The sequence below is a fragment of the Triplophysa dalaica genome, chromosome 2, assembly GCF_015846415.1.
Source record: "Triplophysa dalaica isolate WHDGS20190420 chromosome 2, ASM1584641v1, whole genome shotgun sequence".
Classification (NCBI taxonomy): Eukaryota; Metazoa; Chordata; class Actinopteri; order Cypriniformes; family Nemacheilidae; genus Triplophysa; species Triplophysa dalaica.
The window spans coordinates 6,826,373-6,836,967 of NC_079543.1; the positions used below are offsets into that span (position 1 = coordinate 6,826,373).

The following is a 10,595-nucleotide window of genomic DNA, read 5'->3' on the forward strand; positions in this document are numbered from 1 at the left end:
AATTATTAGTGGTTCACGAAAGCTACTCTGTCGCTCTCTATCGGCCAGCGGCGTCAGTGCAGATCGACAAGAGTCACGTGATCATTCACGCCCCAATCTGAGTCGTAACTTCCTTGTTTTTGTCTGAACCTTTGAATTTGAAACCATCTGACGAAGATACGATCAAAACACACGGGGAACGAAATGCGTTTAACCAGGTAACACTATTTGTTTTTAACGACCAATTTTAGCACGTGCTCGTATTTGTTGTACGGTATTCAGAAGACGTGTTTGCGTGACTGTCAGTGCGATGTGTCAGTTTGTGCTTTATTATATCGCAGATGTCACGATCGAGGATACGCAGGGCTTGGATTAAGGGATCAATCTGAATATTGTGCTGTTGAACACTCCTGATTCAGATTATCATCTCCCAGAAGATCTGTTTTGGCACATTATATCTTCCGAAATACAGTGACATAAACACACTTCGTAACAAGCTAATACATGCTGTCAGCTTTTGTGAGTTTTTGGAAAGGGGTGAGAAGGTCAACAATGCTTGAATGCACCAAACCCCAAGTAGCCTATATGTGATCAGCGTTAGGCTGATGGCTGCCTTTTGTATCTCTTTACGTTAAACAAATCCTATATCTCAGATGCACAGTTCTAGCATTTAAAATGTCATGTCTTGGTTTAATTCTCAGAGAACACATGGACTGAATAAATGTATATCTTGAATGCACTGAAGTCACATTACTTCGTTTCAGTAACACATAAATTAAGCAGGGGTGTGAACGGTACGTGTATTTGTACAGAACCATCATCGATAACATTCTAAATATAGCCATCACTCCTACACCCTATTCCCTTCGAAGGGCGGAGCCCTTGGACTTTAGACTTTGGAGTTAACAGGTTATTTGCGTGCCATTATGTAGACGTTTGGAATGCACTTGGCAAAGGGAAAAACGTCATTTTCTCATTATTTTCAGCTGGCATGTTTCCGTGACAACGAAGCATTGGCTTGTTCGACTTGATGTGACGCCGCAAGATCCGACAGGTTGATGACATCAAAGTACCACGAGAGCGATTCGAAAAAAAACATAAAAAAATTGCTTTCGAATCGCCCTCGTGGTACTATGATGCCTGTCGGATCTTGAAGCGCCGAATCAAGTCGAACAAACCTATTGTGTCCGTCAGTTTATGTCACTGTTTTAATGTCATACATTTTAAAAGTTTTAAAAAGATGCTATATAATATAAAACACATATATCAAAGTTTTAAAAATATCAAAGGTTTCGTTTATTGGCAAACCGTTAGGTTTTATGCTGAAGATAATGTGGAAATTACGTCGCTCCCTTTGTCAAGTGCATTCTAAACGTCGACGTAATGTCACGCAAATGCCCTGTTCACTCCAAAGTCTAAAGTGAGTAGTGCATACATAGGAATGATGACTTCATTTGGAAGTTTCCCCGGGACAGCTCGTGACGGTTCAGTACGAATACACTTACCGTTACACCCCTAAAATTAAGTCATATTTTATAACCCTTCTGCAGAAATGGGTTCTTTGTGTAAATAGGACAATTATGGTTCCCAACCTTCAGTCAATAGTTCTTATATGATCCATATCCTTTTTATAATATGAAAGAAACATTTTTCCGATACCTGTTGTGGAATTAAACATTTTTTGGATGTTTTGATTTGGAAACACATTTAATGTGCTTAATGTTGTATTGTTATTCATGAATGTTTACTTTTAGAGAAATAAAAAGACATATTTGCTCACAAGGCTTACCTGATCTCATTCCTCTGCTCTAAAACATGATGGTCATGAAATTATGAGATTGATATTCATTATGTTTGTAAATTGTGTTTATTTTCCACTTTCCCACGAATAATACTCATAAACATCTTACATCGGAATCAGGAAGAGCTTTGGCTCACACAAAGATTTTTGTCCTGGTCACCTCCATACTGGGCATTTCCATGCAAATGGAAACCTAATAATCTAGCTTTTACCATACTGATATGTAAAGTGTCAATATCTGGTGGTTTAAATACACATGTGAGGTCTTTATTGAAGTTTTATAAACTGTGTTTTTAAAGCATAGTTTTCACAATCAGGTAAGCGAATTGTAACAACTATAACATTCGACATTATTCATTAATGGGGACATAAAAATAACTATTTTGTGGTAAATGTTGAGCCATCTGTTCTCCATTTGTTGGGTATTATTGCTTCTGGTTTGTACATTTGAATTCACAGAAATCCTACAAAGTATGTTATGTTGTCTCTCAAAACACATCAGTTTTTTCTCACATCCATAACCCACGATATTTCGCTCTTTTAAAATACACTGCCCGTCCAAAAAAAGTCACCACATGGATTTAACCCAGCAAATAGGTAAGAGCTTCCCATTAGATTGGAGGTCACGGTTCAGCAAAGTTACCTGACAACATAAACTGTTTTTTCTTCCCTGATGGCAAAGACATTCAATTATTTGAATGAATAATAATAAGAATAAGTATATGTTGTGAATAGTAAAAGACGTAGATCCGTGCAATGATTAACGGGTTGGTGAATATGTGACCTAAGGAAAGTCAAAATAAAATTTCCACAACACGGATGCACAGCGTGAGTTTAGCTTTCGTTTTCGATTCAAAACGTCACATCACACACCCCTTTCGTCATTTATACAAACAATAAAAAACAAGAACATTGAGTCGGTATGTTTCTCTATTTAGTTTCGTTTTGTGGGAAGTCGCTGTGCATTTCTCAGACTGGTCTGTAAGTCCAGTCTTTAGTGTTTAATGTGCCACTGACGTTTTCATCAGCTGTGGAGATGTTGTGTTATTGGGGAGCGCAGGTTCGAGAGGGCTTCGGTTTACCTGACAAAGTTAAACACGTGAATGACGGAATAATCTGCGTGTGTCCAAAATCAGAAATTCAGGAAATGTCAGCAGGAAAATGTTTTGTTGGATTCATTCGGAATGGAAAAGTTTCGGTCCTCAAACTGCGCGGTGAACCCAATGGTCATGATGGAAGACTAAGTATGGTAACATTTTGTAATAGTTAATATCGAATTACGCTTTTATTGTTTACATTTTGTAGATAATAAAATTCAGTTTCTGCAGTAAAATATGAATAGGCTACATGTTAAATGAATTCATTCCAAACTGTGTCAATGCATAACAAAGTGATATGATGTGTCATTTATTATATAGATTTAATGTTTTTAAATCTAATTCAATGCACTTTATTTTGAGTGTGACTCTGACTTAATCCAGATAGTTATTTCATGTAAATGTTTATATTCTAGAAAGTCCATCCTTAAAAGACAGTTTCAGATTAATAGACTGTGGAGAATCTGCTGCTGTTCTTCTTACTCATGGAGGAAATGTTTTCACTAATATGGAATCTCCTCTTGAGTACAAGTATGTTGTTTTATAACACTTGTTACAGTATTTATAAGTGTAGGCCTATAAATATTTCATATGATAATACTTTATGTACTGTGTCAATCCCTGCAGACCTCTCAAAGACCTGTCCAACAGACATGTGATTCAGATCTCATGTGGAGACCAGCATTCAATGGCATTAACACAGGGTACTCACAGCTATTCATCAACATCATTTCATAAATAAAGTGTGTAGATGTACCTTTTTGATTTTATTCTTGTTCTCTCAGAGGGTCAGGTGTTTGTCTGGGGTGAGAACTCTCATGGTCAGCTGGGTCTGGGTGAAGGTCGATCTGGATCTCAGACTCCTCAACACGTTCAGTGTCTGGATGGGGTTCCACTGGCTCAGATCAGCGCTGGAGGAGATCACAGCTTTGTGTTGTCTCTCTCTGGTGTTGTGTTGGGCTGGGGGAAGAACTCTTCTGGACAGTTGGGTCTGGGAGACACTACAGGTACCGTCTCTGAAGTGTGACAATGTGATATACTATAGTATGAATTTGCCATATTTATTAGTGATTTTATGTGTTATGTGATTACAGACAGGCATGTGCCAACAGTTGTGAAAAGCCTGAATGGAAAGAAAACTCAGTTCATCTCGTGTGGAGGAGAACATACTGCAACTTTATCAAAGGTATTTTAACACACTATGTTAAGTTTTACATTTCGCATATGTCGAAATGGGGTAGGATATTGCTCTTCGATAACTTTAATATCTACTAAATGGATCAATGTAAATGTAAAAAAAAGTTTCCAACCTTAAAATAATGCTCTAATGAGAGTTTGATTGTATTCTTAGGGAGGCACTGTGTTCACATTTGGGTCGGGAGTTTTTGGTCAACTTGGACACAACTCATTTAAAGATGAACATCTTCCACGAGTGGTTTCTGAACTGTGGGGCTCTAAAGTGTCACAGGTCACATGTGGGAGGTAAACTTTACAGATTGTTAGCTACAATACAAGATTTATGGTCTGATCAAGTTAGAAATTTTTTCTTTTTTTTGTTCGTATTAAGACATCACACGCTTGTGTTAGTGGCGTCATCAAAGCAGATCTATTCATTTGGATGTGGGACGCAAAGGCAGCTGGGAAATGGACAAATGATCAACCAGTCTGTGCCATCACCAGTACACCTCCCAGCTGGTAATTACAAACCTACAGTTATCGCTAAATCATAGATTCATATTTTTATTTTAATGACATTGTTCAGACCTCTAACTTTATATATATAATATATAAATACAGAATTTTATGATGAATATGCAATTGGAAAAGTCATTGCTGGGGAGAACCATTCCTTTGCCTTGTTCTATAAGGTAAGCCAGATCGTTCTCATTCAAAAATACTTTTACAATGAAATCATTTATGCATTGTCTATGTTTATTGTTTTTAGGTACATGGAAATGAGTCAACAAATCTTGAGCCCGATCAAAGCAGAAGGATTGTGACATTAGATGACAAAATGATCGACCAATGGGTGTCTGAATGTGATTCAAATGCATGGAAAACAACACAAAAGTGAGTGTTTCGATTTAGATTGGACAATGAAACTTTACAGGGTATTCAGAAGCTGTCACAGAAGTTACTATATGCAAATGTTACTCTGGGTAGGTACACCCTCTATGTGGCAGCTTAAGTTTTCCCCTTGATTGCTGCTGCTGCAAAAAAAAAAAAGTGCTCTGATATGGATAAAAGATGGTGAACATTTCTGCATATTCTTACTATTCCATCAGAACAGTCTGTCTGTATGTAAATGCAGTGTTATTGAGATTTACTGTAAATCAAATGTTTTTTTCAGGAAAATAAGCAAAGTCTTCTCATCTGCTGCCTGTTTGAATGGAAGTTTTCTGAAAACAAGGTAAATTAGGACCTGGTAGACCTTTTATCTTCCCATTTGTGCCCAAAATGATTCTGCTTAAAATATTTCATTTTTCTCATTGCAGTTGTGATGAGCATTTCCAGACTTCTGCTGAGTTCTGTGGTTTGGATTTTGACCTGGTCAAGAAATCATTTGCAAAATTAGCAGTGAATAAAAGGGTGATGTCAAAGGTAAATCTGTAACAAATCTGTTATCAGAAAACATAAAAGATGTTTAAGCATCATTGCGCAGATTTGTAGTCAACATGTTAAAAAGCTTTATGTTTTGTAATGTAAGCGCACTTACTAAGTCACATTTATTCTTGTGAAACTCCACAGGTTGTGGAGACTGTTGGGAATGCAACGTTGCCGACTAGTCCAGCTAGTGTGGAAGCTCTGAGAGTTTATCTTCTCCTCCCAGAGCTCATCAGAGTCTGCCAGAGACAACACAGAGCTAAACTTCTTGAAGTGCTCGCCTCCAATATCGTTCAGCTGAATTCTGATGCTCTTAAAGTGTTAGGTGAATCTGTCATTTCATGTCATCCTTCACATTGCTTTTATATTTTGTTGCTTGAGTTTGTCTTGTATTGTTCTTAGAAACGTACTGGTCCAAACTCCCTTACGATTGTCTCAAAGGCCTGGTGAAGTTATTTCGCAAAGAAACTTCAAAGTCAATTGGCAGGATTGCGGTTGATGGCATAAACTTGAACGCACGGAAACGTTTGGAGCAACTTGCCCAGGTCCTGCAGATGGTCTATAAGGTGCCTTCATTACACATTTATTCACCATTTAATATGACCTGTCGAGTTTAAGATATGATAATCATTTGGGTTTGTGCTCTGAAGGTCTGCTGCAATGCCCACAACAAAATCACAAAAAGTCATTTCATCATCAATGAGATTAATGATCTACTTGATACGGTGAGAACTGGAAAAAGTTTTTGTTTTTGTCTTAAACAAGTAATTCAGATATCATCTTAGCAGATTTGTGATGTCATTTTACACAGGTACAGCATTACAACAAGAAAAACCGCTTGGCCAAATATTGGGACCACTACTTGAATACATTGTACACAAGATAGCTGAAGTTAAATATATATATTTGTTTATAATTTATGTAATATTATTTCATTTATAACTTTGTCAAAATACACTGTATTTTTTGATAATTCAGTAAATTTAGCCTTTTGTTTATTAAATCGTGGAAGGGAACCAGACACTAACCAGCATGGTAAAGTAATGCCTAGAGAAGAAATCAGTCCACCGCTAGTTCCAAAGCACAATGAGAATGGAGAGAAAACCAATAGACATAAAATAAACAATCATTTATAGCTTGTTCTCCTTTATCGACAGCTGCAATCCATCACTGAAGATTTAAACAACAACTGGTGGTTGCGTAACTGGAATGGAAACCTTCAAGCCTTGACGGATCTGGAAAACTACTATGATGTGAGTCATTTCCCTTTGCATTATTCTATCGAGGATATTTATTTGTAGGCCCGGGCATATTTTAGAGTAGCATAATATTTTTGATATGCGTTTTTTACAGCAAACGTTAAAGAAGCTAAAATCATTTCAATGCATCTTTAACCTGGAAGCCAAATGCAGGTTTATGAAAAACACATTACGTCAGGTAATTGGGATTTAACCAACATTTCTTTTAGCCTATACTCTTCTTTATAGTTTATATAAAAAATGTTATATAATTCTAATAATTATAATAATGACAGTATATTAATTATAATTAATTATAATCATTAATTATTCAATAATAATTTTTTAAATGTTAAATAAATACATAAAATAGTAATGAAATACTTTATTTACAGAGTTGTTATCAGCTGGTGTTAAGACGCACAGCACTTCTGGACGATTGTTTCAGGGAGTTGAAAAAAGCCATTGATCAAGATCTCAAAGGAGGGCTGACGGTAAAAAATAATTCTCACCAATAGGCCTAATCTATCAATCTAGCATCATCTACAATGTGAAGTATTGATGCAATATCACATAAAATTATATGTGTTTAGATTCAACATCTCTATAATACAATATAAAAATGATATTGATGCAAATATGTAATAAAAAAAACTAAATATGATAATGCAAACAGATTTTTACATTTTAAAAAAGTAAATTCCTTTTGAATTTTTTTTCTCTGTTTTAGGTCCTTTATGCTGAGGATGTCACATATAGTTCCAATGTCAACAGGAGTGACTTTTTCTTCAACGTGTTCAAGGAGTTGCGTGAACTGGACTCTCAGTTCTTCATGTACAATGACAATAAAACTATTTTCTGGTTCCCATCACAGGCAAGACAAAGACTTTTACATTGTGACTGATTTTAAATGAAGGAAACACACATTAGTTTTACCTTAGTTATGCACTGTCCAATGTTGTATTTTCTGTCTTATTTTTGTGTACTCCAGCCGAGTGTGGAGAAGGAGAAGTACTTACTGCTTGGGATTTTGTGTGGTTTGGCCTTCAACAACAATTGTGTTGTGCACCTGCCCTTTCCTTTAGCTTTATTCAAAAAACTTCTCAACGTCAAACCAACTCTTCAAGACCTGAAGGAGTTTGACCCAGTTTTTGGCCAGTGAGTGTTTCAATGATCTGATTATCTGCTGATATATATCTGGGTTTTTAGACAGCGTTCATAGAATCAGTGTAAAGCAGATTATTAAATGACAATGTTTAATATATTCTGAAACACAGGAGTTTGGAGCATGTTCTCAATTACAGCGGTGATGTTTTAGAGGAAATGGAAATGCCGTTAACGGTTGGTTGGTTTTGTTTTTCTGATGCACTAAAATATCTTTTAAGGACAATAAACAGAAAGTAAGCAACAAAACTTTTGTTTTCCAAAAAAGGTCACTTGGGATGGAAGAGAGGTGGAATTGGATCCTACTAATCCAGGAAACATTGTTACAAATTCTAACAAGTCAGTTTTCACTTTTTATATGAAATATTATATTAAATGAAAAGAGCTACATTTTCAACATTTTGTATCAATTTCACAACAGAACAGAATTTGTGGACAATTGTGTGGATTACATCTTGAATAAATCTGTGGAGGACGTGTTTGAAGAATTCAAGACAGGCTTTTTCAAAGGATGTGACAGAGACTTGGTGGTGATGTTTGAACCCGAGGAGCTGAGAGGGTTGCTGTTGGGCAATGAAGACTATGACTGGGACATACTCAAACAGGTCAACGCTTTGTTTTTTTAAGCGAGCTTGAAATTCACATTTATAGATTATACTTTCGTTATGCATGTGTTTCTATACCTGGAGCTAAACAAAACAATATAATAATAAAGAAAAACGTGAACAAACAAAAATGTGTTTTATACATTTTACAAAGCATAAAGTCATCATTTACCATTTACAAATTTGTACTTTTATGTCAGCACATACAACTGACAAAGTTTCTTGACAAATTGTTATCTTCTGATCAACAGAACGCAACATATGAAGGATTGCTTTCTGCCGAGCATTTGACCGTCATCTCATTTTGGCAGGTGTTTGAAGAACTTACATCTAACCAAAAGAAGACTTTCCTATGTAAGTTAGCTATTTCTGAGTTTTACAAAGGACGGTGTTAAATATTTGTTCAAATGTGTTTTTTTTATATTCCCTTTTAACACTTAAATCATATATTTTTTTAAGATTTTTTTTGCAGATACAGCTTAAATAAACTATACATCTATAAAAACAATTCATAAAACTGCTGTAGTTTTATGGCAGTGATGCAAGAGCAAATCAAACAGAATGTCTTTAAAGGTGGGGTTGTTGATTTGGAAAGGTGTTAACTTTAGCCTGCTATCACTGAAATTATTATCCCACCCTCTATGCGATTGCGATATCTAAAGCCACGCCTCCTCCAAACACATGAATGTAATTCGCAAATCCATGTAACAAATTACAAACTAAATCCATTAAATTCTTCTCAAAGCATGCACACACCTGTCCAAAGAAGGAGAGCAATGGTATCGTCTTTCAGACCCTTAAATTTGAGTTTTTCCTCTTTCATGATCCAGATGTATTTTCGTCACTGCTTTTTCAAAAACAGACTTTCGTTTTGTAGATTTACTTGTTGTCGGTTCGGCAGGAAAGTTTGATTGTTGCTGATTGACCGCCATTCTCCCTACATTGACAAAGCAGACATGAGCGCGCTGCGGCCCTGCGGGCGTATTATGTCTGCGTGAACAGGGTGCGCAGTGGTCTCTAAAATACATTGGCTGAAAATGTACACATGACCAGTCACAGCATTCGGCCAGAACGTTTTGATTGGGCGAACATTTTGGTCCTACGCCTTTAACAGATGATATATAATTATGAAAATATTAATTGACCACTGACTTTTAATCTTTAAGAGATTTCGAAAAAAAAATGTTTCTGGGCAGGATCAACCATCCTGCCTTTAAATAACCAAGCAATACATAAAATAATCTTTTTGATTCCTCAGTGTTCTTGACGGGTTTCGAGCGAGTTCCCATTCTGGGTATGAGTCAGGTGAAGATGAGAGTGAGGAACCTGTTAAACTCAACTGAGGAACATCTGCCACAGGCCCTGACGTGTCATTCCCTGTTAGAACTTCCTATTCATCAAAGCAAAGCAAAACTTAAGGAGAAACTCATCGAAGCCCTCAACCACAAGAGGGGTTTCTGGGAGGAATGAGTTGTTGTGATTTTAATGTGATAGTGAATTCCTAAAAATGAAAATTCTGCCATGTGTATAATGTTATAGCTTTGCTTAATTAAAAAATCTGTTTTTACAAGATAAAGCATTTCAAGGTGAAACGTTGCACTTTTTACATGCACTTTGACATCAAATGGTACAAATTATGGGATCTGGTATTTTTATGAAGTTATAAGTTGTATTTGAGTTGTCTAAAATGTTATTATTTATGTTTTTAAACAAACTGCACTTTTTGATTTTACAAGCTCCTACTTATTTCTGATATTCTCAATATAACAATTTTACAAACCCAGCTTTTATTTAACCCAGTGTGACTTTAACAAAAGCCATGGGTCGGTTTTTAAGGGGATGTTGATAAAGAAACAAAACATCACTGTAAAAAGTCTATTTATTTTAAAATATCCTTGTCTTCAAAATATTATTTTGTTGCTAATTTTCACGCCATTGCTTTGTAATATATTTATTGATTGTTGTTTAATTATAAATAAAGTAAACCTATGCAACACTAAATTATTCTGTTTTACATTATCAACAAGTATTTGTGCTTTAACAAAGCTACTCTGTCGCTCTCTATCGGCCAGCGGCGTCAGTGCGGATTGACAAGAGTCACGTGATC

At 35.9% G+C, this 10,595-nt stretch overlaps 1 protein-coding gene and 1 long non-coding RNA gene across 2 annotated transcripts; both read left to right on the top strand.

Annotated features, from left to right (window-relative positions):
- The first annotated feature begins 66 nt into the window (after positions 1-66).
- On the top strand, positions 67-1,761 carry LOC130433475 (uncharacterized). The gene is made up of 2 exons (XR_008908581.1): positions 67-197; positions 321-1,761. It is a non-coding gene; the product is annotated as an uncharacterized LOC130433475 (long non-coding RNA).
- Positions 1,762-2,206: 445 nt separating this feature from the next.
- On the top strand, positions 2,207-10,414 carry LOC130433453 (probable E3 ubiquitin-protein ligase HERC3). The gene is made up of 24 exons (XM_056763336.1): positions 2,207-3,024; positions 3,294-3,408; positions 3,505-3,581; positions 3,663-3,884; positions 3,972-4,063; positions 4,229-4,359; positions 4,445-4,572; positions 4,675-4,745; positions 4,823-4,947; positions 5,228-5,287; positions 5,373-5,478; positions 5,626-5,806; positions 5,884-6,047; positions 6,132-6,206; positions 6,639-6,734; positions 6,835-6,918; positions 7,115-7,213; positions 7,450-7,593; positions 7,711-7,877; positions 7,997-8,060; positions 8,152-8,222; positions 8,305-8,488; positions 8,740-8,842; positions 9,747-10,414. Exons 1-24 carry the CDS (start codon positions 2,817-2,819, stop codon positions 9,956-9,958), a joined length of 2,979 nt encoding a protein of 992 aa, XP_056619314.1. The 5' UTR covers positions 2,207-2,816; the 3' UTR covers positions 9,959-10,414.
- Positions 10,415-10,595: the final 181 nt, after the last annotated feature.